This window comes from Gigantopelta aegis, chromosome 6 (assembly GCF_016097555.1).
Source record: "Gigantopelta aegis isolate Gae_Host chromosome 6, Gae_host_genome, whole genome shotgun sequence".
Lineage (NCBI taxonomy): Eukaryota > Metazoa > Mollusca > Gastropoda > Neomphalida > Peltospiridae > Gigantopelta > Gigantopelta aegis.
This window is the reverse complement of record NC_054704.1, coordinates 6,701,505-6,726,698: the sequence shown is the minus strand read 5'-3', so window position 1 is coordinate 6,726,698 and position 25,194 is coordinate 6,701,505. Positions and strand designations below refer to the sequence as shown.

The 25,194-nt window shown below is 35.4% G+C and overlaps 1 protein-coding gene across 10 annotated transcripts in view; it reads left to right on the top strand.

The window, feature by feature from the left end:
• The window catches only part of LOC121375923 (microtubule-actin cross-linking factor 1, isoforms 1/2/3/5-like), a 208,270-nt gene extending 188,992 nt beyond the window's left edge, over positions 1-19,278 (top strand). For 4 of the 10 annotated variants that reach the window (XM_041503644.1, XM_041503635.1, XM_041503637.1 and 1 more), the window contains 13 exons: positions 3,330-3,473; positions 3,978-4,166; positions 5,001-5,146; positions 5,582-5,897; positions 6,655-6,817; positions 7,261-7,373; positions 7,694-7,810; positions 8,253-8,370; positions 10,953-11,015; positions 14,074-14,258; positions 14,994-15,029; positions 16,101-16,245; positions 16,977-19,278. In XM_041503644.1, the coding sequence (XP_041359578.1) occupies positions 3,330-3,473; positions 3,978-4,166; positions 5,001-5,146; positions 5,582-5,897; positions 6,655-6,817; positions 7,261-7,373; positions 7,694-7,810; positions 8,253-8,370; positions 10,953-11,015; positions 14,074-14,258; positions 14,994-15,029; positions 16,101-16,245; positions 16,977-17,176 (1,935 nt within the window). In that variant the 3' untranslated portion in view covers positions 17,177-19,278. Of the gene's footprint in view, positions 1-3,329; positions 3,474-3,977; positions 4,167-5,000; positions 5,147-5,581; positions 5,898-6,654; positions 6,818-7,260; positions 7,374-7,693; positions 7,811-8,252; positions 8,371-9,669; positions 9,868-9,898; positions 9,923-10,113; positions 10,144-10,952; positions 11,016-14,073; positions 14,259-14,993; positions 15,030-16,100; positions 16,246-16,976 lie in introns of those variants that run through there. The other 6 variants (XM_041503641.1, XM_041503645.1, XM_041503638.1 and 3 more) reach the window with 5 other exon arrangements.
• The last annotated feature ends 5,916 nt before the right edge of the window (positions 19,279-25,194 follow it).

Genomic DNA, 25,194 nt, shown 5'->3' with positions numbered 1-25,194 from the left:
TCTTGCAGTGCAGCAAACTCAGTAATGTCCCTTTAACATCTGTTATATACTTTTTGATTGTGACGTGTACTGTTGCACATAATAAAAAACATCTTGCAGTGCAGCAAACTCAGTAATGTCCCTTTAACATCTGTTATATACTTTTTGATTGTGACGTGTACTGTTGCACATAATAAAAAACATCTTGCAGTGCAGCAAACTCAGTAATGTCCCTTTAACATCTGTTATATACTTTTTGATTGTGACGTGTACTGTTGCACATAATAAAAAACATCTTGCAGTGCAGCAAACTCAGTAATGTCCCTTTAACATCTGTTATATACTTTTTGATTGTGACGTGTCCTGTTGCACATAATAAAAAACATCTTGCAGTGCAGCAAACTCAGTAATGTCCCTTTAACATCTGTTATATACTTTTTGATTGTGACGTGTACTGTTGCACATAATAAAAAACATCTTGCAGTGCAGCAAACTCAGGAATGTCCCTTTAACATCTGTTATATACTTTTTGATTGTGACGTGTACTGTTGCACATAATAAAAAACATCTTGCAGTGCAGCAAACTCAGTAATGTCCCTTTAACATCTGTTATATACTTTTTGATTGTGACGTGTACTGTTGCACATAATAAAAAACATCTTGCAGTGCAGCAAACTCAGTAATGTCCCTTTAACATCTGTTATATACTTTTTGATTGTGACGTGTACTGTTGCACATAATAAAAAACATCTTGCAGTGCAGCAAACTCAGGAATGTCCCTTTAACATCTGTTATATACTTTTTGATTGTGACGTGTACTGTTGCACATAATAAAAAACATCTTGCAGTGCAGCAAACTCAGTAATGTCCCTTTAACATCTGTTATATACTTTTTGATTGTGACGTGTACTGTTGCACATAATAAAAAACATCTTGCAGTGCAGCAAACTCAGGAATGTCCCTTTAACATCTGTTATATACTTTTTGATTGTGACGTGTACTGTTGCACATAATAAAAAACATCTTGCAGTGCAGCAAACTCAGTAATGTCCCTTTAACATCTGTTATATACTTTTTGATTGTGACGTGTACTGTTGCACATAATAAAAAACATCTTGCAGTGCAGCAAACTCAGGAATGTCCCTTTAACATCTGTTATATACTTTTTGATTGTGACGTGTACTGTTGCACATAATAAAAAACATCTTGCAGTGCAGCAAACTCAGTAATGTCCCTTTAACATCTGTTATATACTTTTTGATTGTGACGTGTACTGTTGCACATAATAAAAAACATCTTGCAGTGCAGCAAACTCAGGAATGTCCCTTTAACATCTGTTATATACTTTTTGATTGTGACGTGTACTGTTGCACATAATAAAAAACATCTTGCAGTGCAGCAAACTCAGGAATGTCCCTTTAACATCTGTTATATACTTTTTGATTGTGACGTGTACTGTTGCACATAATAAAAAACATCTTGCAGTGCAGCAAACTCAGGAATGTCCCTTTAACATCTGTTATATACTTTTTGATTGTGACGTGTCCTGTTGCACATAATGAAAAACATCTTGCAGTGCAGCAAACTCAGGAATGTCCCTTTAACATCTGTTATATACTTTTTGATTGTGACGTGTACTGTTGCACATAATAAAAAACATCTTGCAGTGCAGCAAACTCAGGAATGTCCCTTTAACATCTGTTATATACTTTTTGATTGTGACGTGTACTGTTGCACATAATAAAAAACATCTTGCAGTGCAGCAAACTCAGGAATGTCCCTTTAACATCTGTTATATACTTTTTGATTGTGACGTGTACTGTTGCACATAATAAAAAACATCTTGCAGTGCAGCAAACTCAGGAATGTCCCTTTAACGTCTGTTATATACTTTTTGATTGTGACGTGTCCTGTTGCACATAATAAAAAACATCTTGCAGTGCAGCAAACTCAGGAATGTCCCTTTAACATCTGTTATATACTTTTTGATTGTGACGTGTACTGTTGCACATAATAAAAAACATCTTGCAGTGCAGCAAACTCAGGAATGTCCCTTTAACATCTGTTATATACTTTTTGATTGTGACGTGTACTGTTGCACATAATAAAAAACATCTTGCAGTGCAGCAAACTCAGGAATGTCCCTTTAACGTCTGTTATATACTTTTTGATTGTGACGTGTCCTGTTGCACATAATAAAAAACATCTTGCAGTGCAGCAAACTCAGGAATGTCCCTTTAACATCTGTTATATACTTTTTGATTGTGACGTGTACTGTTGCACATAATAAAAAACATCTTGCAGTGCAGCAAACTCAGGAATGTTCCTATAGGGTGTACACTACCAAATCAAATCCCATAGACGACAATAGTAACATATACGGCTAAAACTCCTATCTGCAACGTATCAACCGACATAAACGCCACGGATATAAATACTACCACCCCTTACGCTTAAAGTGAATCAGAAAAAAATGGGGGTCAAGCTGCTCGTTTCTGAGATAACGGGTAGCGTCTATGACTACCCTAGTTTCGCACAAAATTTGAGTACTTTTTTTTACAGGTACCCCATACATGTTTCAAGCACAAGGCTACTTGACACATTGGTACTAGATGAAATAAAACTGCACATTTATTTTACCCAGATGAAACTATTATTTTTTACAACCAACACACTCACATTTATAACCAATCACAGGACTTGTGGTGTTCACTTCTCTATTAAAAGTTCGGTGCACCTCGAACTTTGACCCAGCCAGAAGTTATTTGGTATTGTACTACCTATAACATCTGTTATATACTTTTTGATTGTGACGTGTACTGTTGCACATAATAAAAAACATCTTGCAGTGCAGCAAACTCAGGAATGTCCCTTTAACATCTGTTATATACTTTTTGATTGTGACGTGTACTGTTGCACATAATAAAAAACATTTGCAGTATTATACATGCCGGGTTATTTTTATTACATTTTTTCAGATTTTAATTTTTGATGAGTATTCTTTTAATAGTCTTAACAGTTAAGAAAACTATTCATTGGTGAAGATAACAAATCTTATATTTTTTTAAAGAAATTTGACGAGTCCTTTTGTCATAACATTTTGTTCTTGCTATTTAGAATATATATGTTAATTCTGTTATATGTGTTATATAACTTTGGAAGTTGTTATAATCACTGAAATCCTTGTCTATTTGTAACATAAATTTAAAATGTCCCTTTTATTATGGAATTTTGTTGTTGCTTTTTAGAAAAAATATTTTTTACAAATTAATTCTGTTATTTGTGTTTTATATGACTTTTGAAGTTGTTATGATTGCTGAAATTATAAAATGCTTGTGTATTTTTGACAGAAATTTGAAGAGTCTCTGTTGCGTCAAGAAGCAAACCTGCGTGAGACTCTGAACATCGGGCAGGAGATCATGAAGTTGTGTCACCCGGACGCCGTGTCCACCATGAAACACTGGCTGTCTGTGCTCCGCGCTCGCTGGGAAGAGGTAAACCGGCAAAATTAGTCACAGATGTTGAAATCTCTTTAACATAACAACTTCAGGTGTAATGGGAACTGGTAAACTTTCACAACACGGCTATAGCTGTGTTCATGTTGAAATCATTCACTTTAACGTTTAACATAACAATGTAGTGGCTAATGGAAAACGGTAAACTTTGACAGCATAGGTATAGTTGTGTTCATGTTGAAATCTTTCCAAGATAATGGTCCAGTTATCAGACCATCAATCACATGGAATATGCATTTGATAATACTAGTAACTTGTAATTCTATGTATCAATGCAAATTTTGACTCATTGAAATGTTAACATCATAACATTGCATCAAGCTTCTGTATATATTAATTAACCAAGAACGCCCCAGTAGCAAAAAAGAAAGGAAAAGAAAAGAAAAAAATATATATACTAAATAAAGAAATTTTAAATTTCAAACGGAAGTAGCATACTGTGTTGTTCGAGATAGTTTATAACCAAACTGTGCTGTGTTTCAGCTGACTGGCATGTGTAAGCACCGAGGTCGGCGTCTGGCCGAGGGTCTGAAGAATGTGCGTAACAACAACACGCTGCTGGACGAACTGCTGGCGTGGCTGAATGGGGCAGAGGTGAAGCTGACCACGCTGGACAGTGAGCCCATCCCACAGGACGCACAGATCATCACGAAGCTGATCAACGACCACCAGGTAACCTGCTCATATACCATACATCTCAGATATATATTTCATATCAGATATACATTTCAGAATCAGTCACAAACATCTTTTAGTCTTTATCTTATCTCTCATCTCCCATCAGGCTACTTCTCATTCCAGCCAGTGCACCACGACTGGTATATAAAAGGCCATGGGATGGTGCATATAAAGGATCCCTTGCTGCTAATGGAAAAATGTAGAGGATTTCTTTTCTAAGACTATTATGTCAAAATTACCAAATGTTTGACATCCAATAGCTGATGATTAATAAATCATTGTGCTCTAGTGGTGTTGTTAAACAAAACAAACTAACTGTCTTGCTGATACATTGTGAGATTAGAGCCTCTCAGTAGATCTAGACTATGTTCAGAAAGCCTTTTTTTGCTAAACGTTTAAAAGCTATTTTGACTGATTTCTGAAGAGGTCATTTTATTTAATGTTTAGCATAAAAACCAGTCTAGAAAGCGTTGGTACCAAAGTAGCTCACTAACTGACTATCTTACTTTCTCTGTTAATAAGAATTCATAATGAAACCAAATTAAGAAACTCATCTGCTGAAGTACCTAGGCAAAAACAGTAGACTTTGAATTTTCAGTCATTTAATGCAGAAATTGCCTTAAACAGATTAATTTGATCAATCTATTTTGGTTAATTTAATAAAATGAAGACCTACTAATTTATCACTATGTATTGAACTATGTGGTTTACAGCCATACAGCAGTGCACTATAAATACATAGATACTGTGTGTAGAATGTATTTATCTTTGAAAAGATTTTATTTTTTGTGGCACTGTTTTAAACAAATTGCCTGTTTTTCTCTGTAGGACTTCCAGAATGAAATGTCAAGCAAACAACCAGAAGTAGACCGTCTGACGAAACCGGAGAAACGGCGACCATCATCAACATCATCCGACATCGTATCCCACATTCCAGTTCTGAGAGGGACGCCAAAGATTCCAATACGACACAAGTATGTTTAGTACATTGATGACAGAATTTAGTTGGAGATAGTCTACATCCTAAGCTTGATGACAGGACCCTTCATACATCCTAAGCTTGATGACAGAACCCTTCATTTTAAGCATCATAATAAATATTATATATTTAATGGTAATTTTTAGTATGTTATAATACAGTTTCTTACTTTAACGTTAAACATTTGCTAAATATTTTCTCTACATTTATAAGCACTAAAAACACACTGATGTGTAACCAACATCTGCTCAATATGGAATTAGCAGTTATTTTGACAGATGGGAGACTTTGAACTCTGTTAATTATATCGCAGGATTAAAATGACTTTATTTCTTTGCATAAATATTTGAAACAATTGTACAAATGTGTAATACTGAATTATACAGATATTTATGCAGTAATTAACATTAATATATGTCATTAATTCCAGACTGGACGTGGGTGGTCGACAGACCCCTGACCACGGATTGAGACGAATTCCAGACATGACCGGCCGAAGAACTCCGGACATGAGTGGACGCCGCACACCAGACATGAGTGGACGTCGCACGCCGGATATGAGTGGTCGACATACGCCCGACTACAGTGGGAGGAGAACTCCAGACCACTCGTCGGGTCACAGGACCCCCGAGCCACAGTTCCGCAATCCACGTGTGGGGGCGCTCTTCAACAAGTGGAGACAGGTTTGGCTCATGGCTATGGACAGACAGCGGAAACTTCAAGATGCTCTAGATTACCTCAACGAGGTTTGTTTCTTCATTTACTTTGCGCAAGACCTTTTATTTTTCATTTGCCAGTAATTATCTTAAGATTCTGCCTATTGCCGTGCAGGAATTTAAGCAAAGTTTATATACCCCTGCATTTTATGAAAAGATATTATATTGTATGTTGCAGAGAAAGAAAGCACTACAGAAAATTAGGAAATGTTGGAGAAGATGTTCCTTTGGGGAACATGAACCACTTGGATATAGAAGTGTAGTAGTTTGATAAATGTTTTGGGAAATGTTGCTAGTCACTGCAGGAACAAGATGTGTGATGATGGCTTATAGGAACCATGCCCTTGGTGGAACCTTTTTGTGTCTCTTCCACCAGTGGATCTTGATTGAAATATGCTGTTCTGCTTGTGCAAGAGCATATAAAAGATCCCGTTTTGCTATTTAATATTAATAATTCTAGACATCATGTAACTGTGGTCTAAAATAAGCTGGGTGTCGATGTCATTAAACAAACATTTCATTTTCTAATCCCAGTACTGACTTTTGTCATAGTGTTTCTTTGATGTTGCTAACTGTAATGTGCCATGGTCTTCACATGCTCTTTCTCAAAGTGTTTATTGTTTTCACATGCTCTTTCTCAAAGTGTTTATTGTTTTCACATGCTCTTTCTCAAAGTGTTTATTGTTTTCACATGCTCTTTCTCAAAGTGTTTATTGTTTTCACATGCTCTTTCTCAAAGTGTTTATTGTTTTCACATGCTCTTTCTCAAAGTGTTTATTGTTTTCAGGTTGAGAGAATGAAGAACTTTGACTTTGACGACTGGCGGAGGAGATATCTCCGATGGATGCACCACAACAAAGCTCGGATCATGGACTTCTTCCGCCGACAGGATCGGGACCGAGATGGGCGTGTCACCAGGAAGGAATTTATAGACGGAATCCTCATTTCCAGTAAGTTGTCTTTACAACAAAAATACAGTTGGATACTTCAAGTGAAAAAAATACAGACCTCTTCTGTTCTTTAAATTATAGACTGTAAGTCTTTGTCTGTGGGGGGGTTTTCAGAAGAATAAATTGCATTTTGGCTTTATTTTGACAACTTGAAATCCAAAATGTGTTTACTTAGTGAGAAATCATTATTTCAGTCACACTCAAAAAAATAAAGATAAATATTTGAACTCGTACAATGTACATCTTTATCTCTTCTTTAGTTTATAGATGAAATCCTTACATTCAGCAAGGTTCAGCGCCTTCAGAACCAAAATAACCTTTTATTAGGTTTGTTTTGTTTTGTTGTTTGTTTTTTGGACTATATTGACTGCTAGAAAACACAATACTTTTTAAGGTAATTATTTTCTTTCCTTATACAGTTATGGTAAATTTTTCTTTTTCAGAATTCCCCACCTCTAAGCTGGAAATGGAAGCGGTTGCTAACATCTTCGACAAAGACGGTGATGGCTTTATCAACTACAAAGAGTTTGTGGCTGCTCTAAGACCTGACAGAGAGGTGAGTTGTGCCGTCTTATATGTTCGTATTGGAGGACTGAGGAAATGTTTTATTAAGTGATGTACTTGATCATTTTACATCACTCTTCAAGGGAGTTACCTTCTCAACTCTTTCCCTTTTAGCCAAAAAGCAATTTACATTCAGGATTTTCAACAATTTTTATAAAATTGAAATTACCATTATTAGAAATAAAAACATGTGTAATGTCATCTCCTAATATTTAGCTACAACTTGGCAAACCATTTTTGTTCTGGTTTCAACATTGTGTTATTGTGAAGTTAGCATTTAATTTAAAGTGATGCTCATTGTTGAACTTGCAGCCCGCTGAGCCGGCGACGGACGCGGATAAGATCCAGGATGAGGTGAAGCGCCAGTGTAACAAGTGTACGTGCATGCGGCAGTTCAAGATCCACAAGATTGGAGAAGGCAAATACCGGGTACGCATTCACAGTTAAACATCTCGGCCTATATTTTCGAAGATATCTCAGTGCTATGATATCGATAGGTTATGGCATGTGTGTCATGATATCATAGGATACAATGGTTTTACAATAATGCAGCACTAAGATAGCTTTGGAAATCTGAAGCCAAGGGTTTTAATTACTGTAGCTACAAGTTTACTGTTCAGTAATTCTGTAGCTCTACCAACGTAACATACACTTTGTTAACAAAGCTATTACACACATGAACTAAAAAGAAGAAGGTACTTGATCACCAGTTTCAGTACCATGAGAGAAAAAAAACCCGTACTATTTCTAATTGGCTGTTCTAAATCTGAGAGAGATCGATTATATGGAGGAGAACTTCACTCCATTTTGACAATAGGATGGGAATTGTGAAAAAGAAAATGTTTCATTTATTATTGGTTTTCTCTTTCAGTTTGGTGATTCACAGAAATTGCGTTTGGTGCGTATTCTTCGGAGCACCGTCATGGTTCGTGTCGGTGGTGGGTGGATCGCTCTCGATGAGTTCCTTGTTAAGAATGACCCATGTAGAGGTAAGCATGTCTTAGAGAAATCTTTCTTTCATCATAATAAACAAAACAGCCTGTGTGAGTTATTTAATTTTCATCAGTCTAAGAGTAATCATTCTTTAATGATGATAAACAAAACAGGCTTTTCGAATTGTTTCATTCTTCTTCATTATAAACGCAATCATTCTCAAGATAATAAACGCCTGTGCAAGTTATTTATTATTAAGTATAAAAGGGTTTGATTTTTGCTGTAGGTTTGTTAATATTTCCAGTGCGATCCAATCTAATAATACGATGATGAAAACATACCTAATTATGTTTTGATAAAAAGATTTTCTTCAGTAAATATTGATCTGTAAGATTATTGATTTACTTATTTTGTTATATCATATGTCTAACCTAAAATTTTTGATAAACTAGTAGACAAAAAAATATGTTATATATGACTTAGATTGAATTCTATCATAAGTTTATGCAGGATAAAAATAAAATAAAGTTTCTGCTGTGTAGTAAAAATTAAAAAATAAAGTCCATTTATAATGCATGCTGCTTCAAAAAGCCAGTATCGGTGTGTTTTTTCAGATTTATTTTTTAATGTTAAGTGTTGTAAGCTTTAAATGGCAGTTTTAAATGTTCATTGTAAGATGTAGTAAGTAATGGTAGTTTATTTAAGATTTTTGTAAATTGAATATTGAGAAACCATTCATTATATTAGACTGTTTAAGAAATAAAAAAACATTTTATTAGGGAGTTAACATATTTGTTAAATGAGTTAAATATTTTGATAACACAAAATCAATTGTTTTGCAATACACATTTTTACCGCTCATTTCACCCAAATTATACACATGTGGCATCTGACTTTCACTGCACCGCTTGATGCAAACAAACTTTAAAAATTCTACTTGATGCATACAGCCTATTAAAAAGACAAAATCCTGTTGTATTTGATAGTTCAATGAGATCAACTTGTTAACAAATAGAAACAGTTCAACACTGATTCATCAGAAACCAAAGCTTGTTAAATGCAACCACTCTGAAACAGTAACTGATATTAGATTTACACCTCAACTCTGTCACTGTGACGCTCATTAATAGGAGCCACATCTGATCACTACGTTTACACGAAACATTTCACCGAAATAGTGAACAATGTGTGTCGTGTATTCCTACTTGAAAGCACTAGTTACGTGAAGCAGTCACATACCATTCATTAAAATTGGATCAAAATTATTCAATTCCAAACTTGTATAAAATAGGTGAGAAGATTAAATGTGATTTCATTGACAATACATTAAAATATTTATGCTATATTTGTACAAGGAATGGTTTTTACCTGTAAATACAACCCAGGTAGGTGCTTAATAACATCTTTGTAAGTCTTTAAATTTTGTAAAGCTTGCCTTTGTGTTTCTTCATATATCAAGTTTTGTTGCTGAAATTATTTTAGTATTGCTGTAAAATGATCAATTACAAAATGGTGTAAATTGTCAAAACAAAAATTGTGTATATCGGTTTTCTAAGTGAAAATTTAAAATGTTGTTATTAAAAGAACATCGTTTCCTCTGCCGTATCGGTAAGTGTGATAAATCTAACCCGGGTTACCTAGCTTTATTAATACAGGTACTTACAGGTGTAGTAAAGACATGGGTATTCATTAATAATGCTCTGGGTATTGATTAATTATTTAACAAAGGTGCAGTTGATGAAACAAGTTTTAATATTATGGAAATGTAATACTATGATTTTCACTTTGTGCAACCTCAGAGTTTACGAAAATGAACACCTCATTTGGGTGTAAGTATAACGAGGAAAAGGGTATACAAAACATATTAATCCAGCTTATTTAATTAGTCATTATAGACAATTACACTTAGCTTGGTCTGGTGGGTTCTGCTTCAATTACAGTAGATTTCATGAGGTGTTATTTACTAAGACACCCATGTGACACATCCGTTCAGTGTTTTTATTTCTTCTGTGTGCTTTCGAAGTTGTCCATTTCGTCTTCACATCTTCACTGACTGTGTGTTTGCATTGCACAATCTTTATTGTATTTCCAGGGCAGGTTAAGAAACAATTACTAAGTAGGTTAGTTTCGTGGAACAAGATGGAGAATTAATAAAATAGGGGAAATCTTTATTTGGTTGGGATGTCAAAGAATGTTTCCTAAAAAGTTTTGAATGGAAGAAAAATATTTTTCACATTCAATATTGACAGTACAGTGGAATTTTTTAATTTTCTATGCATAATAAAGACAATAAATGACAAAAATCGTGTAACACTAAAATATTTAAATGCAATTTGTTTGTCTTTAACAAGATGTATATTTAATTTAATTGGTACCACATCATTCAAGCACTAGTAATTGCTTATTCTTGTAAGAGAGTAAACTAAAGGTAACAATACCAATTGTTTCTTTACCTCGCTGGTTTCAAAAGATGTAACATGGAAATGCACGGCTATTGAAGATGTATTTCTCCTTTCTCTGTGTCTTCCGTTGGAATGTTTTATTTAATTTCAGTCGTCATCGTCTTTTTTTGCATCGGTATTTTTGTCCTTTATATTTTTCATTCGTGGTAATTTGATCTTTCTTTTCTTCTCCGAAGTGGGCCTTTGGCGTCAGCATCGTTTTCGCTTGCGAAGGCGATTTCTTCAACTCGAGGAGCAGTGTAGGTTTTTGTTTTTAGATCTTTGTGGTTGTGTGCCCAACTGCATTGGTTTTGACTACAAGCGGGTTGATGCTGACCCCGGCTTTCTTTTGTTGGTTTATGTTGCATTTTCGATTTAGTTTCGCGCAGGTTGTTGTAAAGTGTAAAACATGTCGTCAGTGTCAGCATGGTGTGGTTTTATTTCTTTTCCTGCATGTCCTCAGTTAGCTCCCCTGAATTCACAATTGGCTAGCTTACAAGTCCATTATGATGGAACACCTTTTAATATCTGGGTTAGCTTTTCCCATGCCATTCATTTCATTTTTCCACTAAGCTTTTTACCTTTATTTTCTTGATTTTGTCCTCAATGGTTTTATTAATTTGAAAGGTTGCATTACTTAACTATATACATGTTGATGTGGAGTTAAAAAAAAGAAAAGCAAAGTGGCATTGAAAATTTAAATGTAGAGAAATCTAGATGTGAATTAAATGGTCCTCTGTGTTGCCTCCTGGGCTGTGCATGTGTATGTTGTAGCTGTAGGTTTTATATGTCGTTTATATTACGCTGGACACCTCTCAGCTGCTGATTCAACAATGTGCTGGGGTGTCGCTAAACATTACCTTCATGTCAAAATAAAAACAATTTGTGCATGCTGAAAGAATGGGTTGGGGTTGGGAATATATATATATGTATAGATGCTTTTAATGGTTTGTAGAAATATACCAGAAAGCAGCAGCATTTCGGATGATTTTGTTAAAGGAAAACAACAAAACCAATATGTTTCTTATTGCATCTGTATGTTGCAAATTTAGCAGCCATCACAGTATTTATGTTGGAACCTTTCTGTGTTGGTGAGCCATATAAAATGCATTACAGTGCACTGAACTATGCAAAATATTAGCATCTTAATTTGTTTATTAATTGTTTACATGTGAGATACTTTGCAAATTGTGCCAGTATTATCCCTCTCCTATATTTCCATGTCCCTGGTCAGATCATCCAGTACTCCCTTGTGCCAGATCATAATGAAAATCAAATCTGCCCTTTCCCCAAAATCTTTCCTGGCTTGACCTGCACTGACTAAGGTCAGAATGTCTGCTAAAGTTGGGTGTGTTTCAAAACAGTTTGCTCAGTAAATATATATATATATATATATATATATATATATATATTAAATATATGGATCTCATCTTATTCAGACCATCACAGTGTATATCTGTATCTATGGTAGCAGAACATTGATTTTGATGAAATGTTACACTAGTGTCACTGTTCCAGATGAACTTCTGTTTTTAAAGTTACTGGTCCTTTCAGCACTAGAATTTGTATTGCCGTGCTTTGTGTTTTGGAGACATGAGTCTATAGAACAAGGGAAGGTAATTGTTGTGGATGCAGCTATAGTTACTTCCCTTGTTTGGTATCATCTATTGCCTTGATTAGAATGCTGTTCAAGATACTAAAGAATGTTTTGTGCCCTGTTCTTGAATGGTAGTAAATAATCCTTAATACATTTTTGCAGTGTGCCTGGATTTTAACTACAGAATGTACATGTAAAAGTTTAATTGTTGTACTCACTTTTACTAGTTTATATTTTGACTGACGGTTAATCCTGCAATATTTGCCGATTATTAATTCCCATGTTTATTCACCCAAACATAAGATGGTTTAACTATTCCCCATAACATTTACCCACCCTACCCTTGCTGCATGCTCTAGATATGTTCCATTGCTGAATTCTTTTTGTTCACAACATTTGGTTTACCATTTTAACAATACACTTTGAAATTTGATTAAAAGTCTAGAGCTCAAGCAGTCACAATGATCACATTTTAAGTTTGAATATTAACTTCTTTTTTCTTTTTCTTTTTATTTGGTTACATATTTCTGTGCCTTTTGTTTTAAATAAATTTTGTATGAAATTCATTTATTTATTACAACATACTTGTGTAAGTAAATAAATGACTTTGTTGTGTACATAGAAGGGAGAATAGCAGCATTAAAGAAAATATAGTTTGGTTATTCGGTTGACAGTAGAAAATAGTCAAGAATGGTATTGTGGATAAATATAGATACCCTGTAGTTCCTTTAGTGCAAACATATTGACAATGTATTGTATACAAAGTTTAGTACCATTACTTTTATGTGTGCTTTCTTTATGGTGAGTAAAGTTTTGTGATAAAAAGATGAGAAAAGTGAAGATTTTAATTTGGCTTTTGTTATCATTAATTTGTTACGTTTTGCTGTAATGCTAAGAAATAACATGCATATACAATGTATTTTGAGTTTGAAATTGATGAAGACAGTTATTACATTACATGATATTGTTGGAGAAAGATAATTTTAGGATATTTTTGAAATTATTTGTTTTTCCTGTGTGTAAATGTGCATGCTAGATTAATTATGAGGTGGGACAGCTAATCTTAAAACATAAAACTACAAGTCATTTAGTTTTACAGGTAAAGAATGTGTTAATATTGATAGCTATATATGATGGACTATAGTTTTCTAATGTACTTGTTTGTTGATAAACAGTGCTTGTGGGTCTTGAAAAAGCACTGATAGTTTGTTAAATAATAAACACACTTCTTGATTTTGCTCAAGAATATCTCAATTAAGTGTTCTGAGTTTAATATATAAATATGTGCATCAAACCAGTCAGCTTCTTGTCTGCATGTCTTGCCATTTGAGAACTGAAGCCTGAGGAAATGTTACAAGAAGTTATCCCGTTTGTGAAGACACTGGACCTACACAACTTGAAGATGATTCAGTCTTGTTGAGGATGACCAATGGTCAAGATATTCTCCAACAGCTGCTGGTGACCAACATCTTCAGATGCATCGAGTCCTTTTCAGCTACCAGCTTTAAAGTTTGTTTCAGTCCAACTGGCAAGATGACAATGTCACTGATACGAGAGGGTGGTTAACTCTTTTCAATTAGATCTTTTCAATTAGCTATTGGAGTATCTAAGGCTTGGCTTTCTTATGTTGTACATGCTTTGTGTAACACATTTATTTTGTACTTGACTAGTTCTATAACTTTGGGAAAATGTAATAAACTGTCTCTGTTATTTAATTCCAGCAAAGGGACGGACAAACATTGAGCTGCGGGAACAGTTCATTCTTGCAGAAGGGGTGAGTCAGTCAATGACCGGCTTTGTTTCCAAGAGCCCGGCCGGCAGTTCTCACTCGGGAAGTTCGACACACTCCGCCAACAACTCGTGGAGCAGTCGATCTCAGGGCTCATCGAGCGGACCCATCACCAAGGTACGTAACTCTTATAGGGGACACTTATTTCACACATCACTGGAAGACAAGTTTTATTTCTGTATTATTTTTGCTCCATCACACTGTAATGAAGGCATTGGTTTACAGACAAATAGTATATTAAAGGATAATGGGGTTCTGTTTAGTATTTATAAAACTAAAAAGTAATTTTGGTGATATCTTCTAGTATGCTGTAGTTTTGGTGATGTAAACATAATACATGCAGGTTTTGCTAAATTGTCTGAACACTGTTCAATGTTGATCATAAAATTAAAATCTTTAGTTGAAGTATAAATCATAACTCAAGATTTTTCAAATGCAATTTTTCACCTTTGAATAGCACAGCAATTCATTAGTTGTCTGTAGTGAAGTATTTGTGTAAAATATAAATGTTTTTTATCTTATGATGGATGATTATAGCTACAGCTGTATTCCTGCCCACTATTAATATTCACACCCGTTTCCTGGTTATAAGTACAGTAATATTTTCCTTAACTCACAAAGGATTGACACAGCCATGGCTGAATTCCTGCAAGCTATTAATATTCATATCCAAGCTAACAATTGTGATAGATCTCCTGAGAGTTTTTTAATGCCCATATTCAAATGCAAGTTAAACTGCAGATTAAACTGTTAATATTTCCTTCAGGCCATTCGGTTGATATAATATCCTGTGTGTTTTACTTCAGGCCAGTCGGTTGATATAATATCCTGTGTGTTTTTTTAATCCTGCAGGTGTGTTGCTGTAATCACATTAGTCACCACAGACAGGTGTGATGTTATTCAGTAATTGGTTTTTATTCACGTTTTTCTCCTGTTTTTACCAAAATCCTCATTTTAGCATTGGTATTGCTAAGAACCCCGAATTTCTCCATACACCCTGGTTTGGTCAGTTGTGTTCGCTTGCTTTTTTACGGATATGGTTTTTATTGATTTTTTGCATTTCTTGTGTGATCATGGTGTTGGAAAATGTTGGTGCTTTTGGTGAATTGGTTTTGTTTTTGAAAAAACAAATTAATATTAAATCTCCATGTTTGACCTGTTAATTTTAAGTTGATTTTATATGTTGGAAAAAAACATTATATCACTTGGGGTTTTCAATTTAATTTATTTACATTATCATTGATTGAAAACATTTTATTGCTTATGAAAAAGGACTTGGCATGTGGTTTATATTTTGATATAGCTTATGGCTATTTTATAAATACATGTAGTTGAATACAGTGGAGCCGGTCACAATATGTTAAGTGAACCATTTTCTGTTTGTGTGTCAATTACACAACTTAAAATTCATGTGAACTGCCAATCAGTTAAGTGGTGAACCCTTACACATTCTGAAATAAAATTTGTGAATTTCAAAAGATAACTATTTTCAATACATTTTGATTTAGGTGATTAGTTTATATATATTTTACAAAACCAGTTACCTAAATTTTATGTGAACCGAATTTCAGAATATAATTCAAATTTAACCAAAGAAGTACCTAAATTTCATGTGAACCAACTTTTAGTTAGATAAAATTTTGAATGATTGTCCCCAGGGAGAGACAGTTATTGTGGGGTAGGGGTTGAATTAACATTTGTATCATAGGATTGCACTGCAATTGTTCTTATGCAAATACAGGTATTATGTTACAGTACTTGTTAAATGGAATGATCAGTGATTACAGCACTTGCTAAATGGAATGATCAGTGATTACAGCACTTGCTAAATGGAATGATCATTGATTCCATGGAACAAGATGTCTGCTTGTAATTATATTGTATTTAAATAACTGATAAGTTTTTTTAAAACAAGTAAATTAATTCACATAATGACAAAAGTATTTATGTTGTTAACAGATTCGAGAGAAAACTCAACATTCATCACCATGGAGACAGCGTGTTAAAACGAGTCCAGATGGTGAGGTGCAACAAATCTTAACAGCAGATCCAAAAGGATATCGCATGAGTAACGTCCGCAGTCCAGGAAATCTTTACAGTCCGGGTAAGTGTACACATTGCTTAATAAACACATTACAAGTCACATCTGCAGTCCAGGAAATCTTTACAGTGCGGGTAAGTGTACACATTGCTTAATAAACACATTACAAGTAACATCCGCAGTCCAGGAAATCTTTACAGTCCAGGTAAGTGTACACATTACAGTTTTATAACCTTTTATATAATTTAATAATTTGATACATGTACATATATTAACTTTTAGTGCTTTACCTAATACATGCAGGATGGCAGTTACCCATCTTCACTCCCCCTAAAGGATTAAGAAAAAGTGTCCTTTTAATTCACTTGTACTCTTTTTGTCAAGTTAAACAAAATCATATTAATTACCATGCTCCGATTATTATTTTTTAACCACATCAATGGACCCATTCTTAGAGTGTTTTCCCACCCCAACTAGTGTATCATGACTGGTATATTAAAGGCTGTGGTATGTGCTGTCCTGTTAAACAAAATCATATTAATTACCGTGCTCCGATTATTTTTTAACCATATCAGTGGACCCATTCTCAGTGTTTTCCCGCCCCAACTAGTGTATCATGACTGGTATATTAAAGACTGTGGTATGTGCTGTCCTGTTTGTTAAACAAAATAAACTTTTATTTATTTCTTTTTAACATCATCCCTCTCCCCTCTAACTTTGACTGATTTTTAAATAAAGTAAATGATAAAATCAAAACAAAACTTTTATAATTGTGTTTCAATTTCCCCGAGCAGCAAGCCGAAGCTCTAGTCGAGCCAGCACTGGTGGAGGAAGTCGTCCTGCTAGTCGAACAGGAAGTGATGCGGGTTCGGAGGCAAGTGAGTCAGACGTGTTCTCCACCCACACCGCTGACAGTCGAGGCAGCGGAAGCCGGAGTAACACCCCCGCCAAGGGCGGGTCGAGAATTCCAAGAATCACACCAAAAAAGAAGTAAACCACATCTTGACAATTTCAAGAGACACTGAGAAAAGAATTTTATTCCCTGTAATGTTGAAGTCATGAAGGAAGAGTGATAAAATTGTTAACATATTACGATGATCATTTGTCTCCCCAGCTTTTCCATAATGGATTGTCCAGTCTTGTTCTGGGCCATCCTATTTCGGTTTGCAGGGGTAGATGGGTAATAATTTGCAAGTCTTTCAGTTGCTTGTTGCTATGACTATTTGTACATATTGCCCGTTTTGTGTAACAGAACATGACTGAATGAACTGCATCCATCAGTGACCTACTTTCATTGTTTCCATTGTTTTGGGTTAATGTGCAGTACTTGTGAATCTCATTTTTATGTCATAGGATGATACCTTTGCAGGTTTCAACCTATCTTTAACAAATCATGGACAAAATTATTACTTACAGAGGACAAAAAAACTTGAAAATTATATGAGCAAGAAACTTGCAAATTTTATTTGTTTTGTCTCACTTGTAGGATTGTGTTTGGCATACAGTAGAAGAGACCAAACATTCCTAATATTAAATGTTAAAAAACTACAAGCGTGTTGACGATAATTGTGTTGATGAGATTTCATAATGAATTGAACATTGTGTTGTGTCTCTATCAATATGTTGGACATGACTGAACTATATAGCTGTAATACTGGTTACAACAACACAGATGTTAGACAGGTTGTGATCAGTGTCCAACATGAAGATAACCACTTTAAAAACAGATGCATTCATTGTACTAGCTTGATATATTTATTAGCATGTTATTAATTTTTTATTTAATTTTTTTTTACTCATAAGTAGATTAGCTATGCAGTTGTAGATAGATTAGCGGCATATGCAGTGCTATATTTATGTGTTTGTGTACACAAAGCAAGTACAGTTTGTATCAATAGAGCTTGATGTTTATCATGTTTATATATATGTATGTGCGCGTGTTCGCTATTTAATGGCAGATACTGTATGTGATGCGATTTGTACAATATACCAGTTTGTAATTCAGCAATGTTAGATTGATCTTAGGTTAGTACTGAACAAATACTATGAAATACACCTTTGTCTCATTTAAATTATATATTGTAAGACTTGTATTAAAATATTTATGTTATTTAACATATGACAGTGCAAGCTGTGGTTGCAGCTGTGTAACAGTCTGTATTAACAGGGTTTGGGGCAGTTTGTATATGTATATGGTTGCCTGTACATATATAATTACTGTATATAAAGAGCTACTCGATATTTCATACCAAATATTATGAAAGATAGGTGTCCGTAGTTTTGTATGTTGTTTCACAATAACAAAAATTGTTGCTGCTCTGTTTCTTCCATCTCGGTTGTTGGGCAACACACCTGACTGGACATCTGTGTTCGGTTCATTCCATATACATAGAGAATGAATGTAGTACGTTTTGATAGCCACAGCTTTAGAACCAAGGCATCACAGCTTTTGGGTGCTATTTTGTGTTAATTTGTGTGTTGTACGACATCTCGTAGGTTGTGTTATTGTGTGTCGTTTTGTCTACATTGTGCACAAACTGAAGACCGTAATTCTCTTGACTAATGTAATCTGTTTAATCATGACCTATTTATTGCTATATCAAAGATTATTATATTTACTTAGGCATATAACGAAGCCTTTGCTATTAAAGTGTATTTTTTTCAGTTAAACCCACAAAAAAGTATTTTCATATCATTTAACTTATGATTATCATTACTGTTCTTATGCAGAGAAAATAATAAATGCTGGTTATTCTTCGCTTATAATGCCACAGTGCATTCATATATTGGTGAAAGGGCTTTCACTGCTACAAATAGCAGTTGTCTCCCTTGCCTTATATATTTTTGTTGTTGACTGATTCTCTCCATAGGTGACTTGAGCTATCTTTCGAGGAGAGAACCAGTCTAACCACTCCATGACGCCATATGAATCTAGATAATTTATATTATAGAATATAATAATATATTATGTATTGTTTAACTTAAAACAATTATTACTACTCTTCTTGCTACATTCTGCATAATATTGTAGGTTTGGGGAGATATACTTGCCAAATACACAAATATGCTAACAGAATAAATAAAATATGTATGAATCTCATTAGTTTGTGTTTTACTTGAATCTCGTTGTACTCTTCTGTTTAGATGAGCCAAACTCGGTCATTATACAAACCTTTTTGTAGAACCCATTTCTTTAATTCAGGTAACCTTTCCTTTTTGCTAACCCGCTGTCTTCTAAGAAAGAATGCTATAAATGTTGCACAAATAAAAAGTAGGTTGCGCAAAGTTAGGTTTGCACAAACTAAAAGATCATTCACACAATTTTCAGAGGTGTGATGTATGGGGACTAGGTTTTCATTCTGTTTATTCACCCTCTATGACAGCTGTAATGATTGTAGACTTGATAAGAAAAAATGTCATAATACACATGCACATTGTTGAAACATTATCTAATAAGTGAGAGAAGTGCTTTTACTTGCATACTTTCTGATTACCAGCTAAATATCTTTTATACAACTGTTCATTGAACAGAAAACCATTACCACCAGATGTGGTGTAGTGGTGGGAAATGAAACCCAGTTGGTTCACTCAATAGGCTGTTTTTTCTTATCTGCATTGTAGGAACACGTGAAGGACTTTGGTCGCATGATCGAACCTCCACAGTGGATCCAATCTTTGTCTGGGTGTTTCCCGTTTTAACCAGTGTCACATGACTCCTATATCAAAGGTCTTAGTATATGTTGTTCCGTCTGTAGCAAAGTGCATATAAAATAAAAGCTCTCTTGTTGCTAACGGAAACGTAGCAGGTTTTCCCCGAAGACCAAATGTTGACATCGTATAGCCGATGATGAATAAATCTAGTGGTATCGTGAAACAAAACAAACTATCTTCCTCTGATTTGAAGCTATACTTTGTCGTGCATTAGATTTGGAGTCCGGTTGTGTTGAAATCGGAAGCTGGGTGGGGGAGGGGCGCAGGGTGTGTGTGTGTGGCAGTTAACGGTTCATGACGTTTAGCATGCGGACAACGGGGACTAAAGTGGATGAATGATTGCCAATAGAAACGTGCATCCTTCCGCTGTGTGTGTAGTCCAAGTAGGTGGCGTGATAAAATGTGTATTCTGGCGAAATTGGAACATCTTCACCTGTTCGCATGACATTTGACAGTCCACGTTAACGGCTGGGCTAACCTAACTGCATCATTACAAATCCAATAATCTTAGATCAGTATTAACTCGTACTAAAGGAATGAATGCTTAGATCAGTATTAACTCGTACTAAAGGAATGAATGCTTAGATCAGTATTAACTCGTACTAACGGAATGAATGCTTAGATCAGTATTAACTCGTACTAAAGGAATGAATGCTTAGATCAGTATTAACTCGTACTAAAGGAATGAATGCTTAGATCAGTATTAACTCGTACTAACTGAATGAATGCTTAGATTAGTATTAACTCGTACTAAAGGAATGAATGCTTAGATCAGTATTAACTCGTACTAACTGAATGAATGCTTAGATCAGTATTAACTCGTACTAACTGAATGAATGCTTGCTTAGATCAGTATTAACTCGTACTAAAGGAATGAATGCTTAGATCAGTATTAACTCTTACTAAAGGAATGCTTGCTTAGATCAGTATTAACTCGTACTAAAGGAATGAATGCTTAGATCAGTATTAACTCGTACTGAATGAATGCTTGCTTAGATCAGTATTAACTCGTGCTAAAGGAATGAATGCTTAGATCAGTATTAACTCGTACTAACTGAATGAATGCTTAGATCAGTATTAACTCGTACTAAAGGAATGAATGTTTTACGACACCCCGACACAAAACATCGACTATTGGCTGACAAACCATGGTAAAAATATAAATCAATTGACGATTAACATCAATATAAAAAATTTCAAACTATGTAAAGAACTAGAAAGAAAGAAAATGTTTTATTTAACGACGCACTCAACACATTTTATTTACGGTTATATGGCGTCGGACATATGGTTAAGATGTAAAGAACTGTAAAGTATAACTATCACAAGTATATAAACATTTCAAGTATATAAATATCACGGGTAAGAATATCATTTCAAAATAAGTTGAGGTTGGAATCGAAATGATCCCATCACATCTTGTTTTCTAAATATATCTTCCGTCGGTTCAACATTATTACGAAAACGTGGTCAACAGTCCGTGTACACTGACAGTGTCGCACTGGGGTGGAGGATCCATCTTGAGAATAAATTAATATGTCGCGTACGTATGACCTATGCGAGCACGACACCAGACTTTCATCCTTCCTGCACCGCCTATAGTAGGACTGCCACTCACAGGACTGGCTTGATGGAATGAAGCTTGTTCCAATCATACTGTTAAGTTGAAAAGATATATTGATTAATATCAAGTTTAATCTCAGTATAAGGTACGCCAACTCGGGAACGAGGCAAATCCAAAGCAGACTTGTAAGCTACATCTGCTTTTTCATTACCCATGATGCCAATATGACTGGGTACCCAACAGAATACAATATATTTTATTTGGCACGTCTGAGCACGTTCGTGTGCATCAACGTACATGCTCTCGTAAGGTGATGTTTTAGAAGAACCAAGACAAAGTAAGCTCCTGGTTGTGTATAGGATCTATCATCTACAAGTAAGACTTGCTTGCTGACCCATACACAATGCATCCATAATCAAGTTTAGATGTAACTAAAACTGTATACGGACTCAACATAACCTTTCGGTCTGCTCACCATTATGTACTGCCAATAACCATTAAACGTATTTTAGATGGGACATAAAGGATAGCTTCCTATCAAATATAACCCCCATCAAATATCAAATATAACTTTTATTCCGAAACAGCTGTGTGTATAAATGGAGAGCTCTTGGGGTTTTTTGCTTGTTTTTTTTGTTGTGTTGTTGTTGTGTGTGTTTGGGGTTTTTTTGTGGGGTGGGGGGGGGGGGGGGGGAGTGTTTGTTTTTTTGGGTGGTTTTTTTTTTCTTCAGATAAGCATACATACAGTCTTTGCCTTTGAGAATCAAAAGCCATTGTCAGTCGCCCATTGTTGAAGCGTATTCAAACAAAGCTGCAACTGACGTTCGATAATACTCATATTGGACGATCTGTAGCAACTCTGAATATCATCGACATACAACGAGCAATGAACACCAGGTTTTAAACAATAGGTGATGCCACTGAGTTTTATAGAAAATAGAGTACCTGACAGGATGCTACATTTGGGTACACCCATCTCTTGCGAGTGGGATCTCATTCGTATCCTGAAAGACCTACATTTTAAGAAATTCGAAATAAAATTAGGTATACATTAGGTCTTCTACGTGGAATCATAAGCTTACTTCAGGGGAAAGAAAAAAGAAGACATATACCAAATGCTAATTATGGATGAAAGCTTACCTACAAAATATTTCAAGTTGATCGACCGTGATATGTCTAGACCTAAACCCACATTGCACGTTAGTAAGCAACTTGTAGGACTCGAGATCCCAGACAAGTCTACGTTTGATAATTCATTCCATGGTTTTACAAATGCAACTTGTCGCAGCGACAGGATGATAACTTGTGGGATTTGTTGGATCCTTACCAAGCTTAGGAATAGGAGTAATGATTGCTTGAAAATTTCAGGACATCTCCGCTTCTCTTCTGTACTGGATTTCAAAACTTGATTAGAATCCATACAAGGAGATATATATTGCGGGGTCCAGGAAATGTACCCCAAAATCCTTGTCTCAAAAACTAACCATTATCCTGACCACTATCAAGGTTGGACTGGTATTAATCACATGTAGATTCTCAAGAACTCCAATGATTTACCTGAAGTTATCCAGTCACAATCCAGATCAAAGTTCACCAGTGTTAAAACATTTGATTTTTCAACACTGTACACAGCGATCCCCCATGGTAAACTTAAGGAAAAACTCCATTCCTTCTGCTCTAGCTTTTATATTTTGCAACTTCCGAGATACCGTAGGACATGTTATTATGCTAATTTTAAAGACTAACATATCGTTCTGGTAGAGATGTTTGATCAGGGTTATAACATCCAATGACTCCTGAAAGAAATATTTTATGGTAAATACTGAGAGGCCATTTCACGATTTGACGCATCACTGACTAAAATTATGTCTGTTTTGACCTTATACACGCCTTGTCATCCTTTTGGTGAAAATCCTCTACATTTCAACTGTGGACTTAATGGCTCACCGTTGAGGTAGGATATACTCTCCTTTCGCGAACACCCAATATCATCACTGTTTTACAGTGATTCATGAGTGCATGCCATCACAGCTGTATCAGTCCTGTGCAAGTTTGTGTTTTCTAACCTAGTCTGTGAGTGGCAGTCCTACGGGCGGTGCAGGGGGGTGAAACGTGATGCCTATCTCCTAGGGGAATGGCGGTCTTCCTACGGAAGAGCACCTGATAGTAGATCATGGAAGCAATCACGACTTTGCCTAGCACCCTTTTTGACTCTGCCTTGTACAGAGATATGATTTTGATATATGAATGTGGTTTTGATATATGAATGTGGTTTTGATATATGAATGTGATTTTGATATATGAATGTGATTTTGATATATGAATGTGCTTTTGTCGTTCAGCTTCTTCTATTCAGAAGGAAAGTCACCAGAAATCCGGATTTTGTTGAAGATATTCAAAAGTAGTTCCTGGGATGATTCAGATAGGCGTTTTAATAGTTGATAGTGTATTTCATCTGATCCTACTTAAGTCTGTCTCTTAACTCCTCCAAAGAGAAGTGATTGTTATATACTTCATCATTTTCAGATGAAAACTTAATAGGTTGCTTTTCAGCTTCATTTTTAACAGATATAAAAGTATCTGTACTGAGCAGAAGATGAGTTATGAGAGAAACTATACTCGTCCTGTACACCAAGCCTATTTCATTTCCCATATTTTGTCCGTCCTTGGTTTGGGAGTGTAGAGAGGGGAGAGGGAGTGATATATAAAGACACGAATAAAGGTAGTGAAAACGAACTGATGCTGTATTTTAGATGGTCCGGTTCCAGCAGGTCAGGGGGGGGGGGGGATTTTGGAAGTTTCGAATTGGGTCTCTTAACAGAAACGCCCCCGCGCGTGCTGCAACCTCACCGTGGTGCAGGGGTGTAACATTCTCTTTGAGAATGGCCAATACAGCACAAAATTGAAATTTTTAGTAAAAGTCCGTATCTATCTGTGATATTTGTGTTTTTGCCCGGTTCTTTACACTGGGTTTTTTTTTTTTTAATCTTGAATTTTTATATTGATGTTGATCATCACTTTATTTGTTTGCATTGCCATACTTTGACACCCAATAGCCGATGTATTTTTCGTGCTGGGGTGTCGTTAAACATTCATTCATTCATTCATTCATTCATACTCAACAGAAACGCTTCTGTAAATGGAACGGTTCCAGCTCTGTATGTATAAATAAAATAAAATCGTCAAATGCCAACAATACACACAAGTTACAGAAACAAAGCATGTTTTCCAAGAACTATATCGTGGTGTACCTGCAACCGCAGTATTTCAATGTCGTTGACAGCTTAACAGGGTTGGGTTCCACTAATCAAGTAATGTTTTTGTTGTTCACAGAAACTAATTAAGTGGTCTTACATGTATCTCATCATTGACTCAATACAATACAATCTTTATTGCAACCATTGTATACGTACACTGGTTAGGGGGACAAATTTCCATTTCAAAGCGAAAGAGAAAGCAAACATATGACATAATTACAACAACAGTAAACAACAGAATACACATATCTGCATCCATATGCCACACAGACATAAATATACATACGCATGTGTACGCACGCACATTCACACATTTACACTCATACACACGTTCACACGCGCGCGCACGCACGCGCGCACACAGAGAAAGAGAGACAGAGACAGACAGAGAGAGACAGACAGACGGACAGACGATAAGATAACAATATAGTAACGATCTGCTACAAACTACTCAACCAACTCGTTTGACTCGAGCAAGAG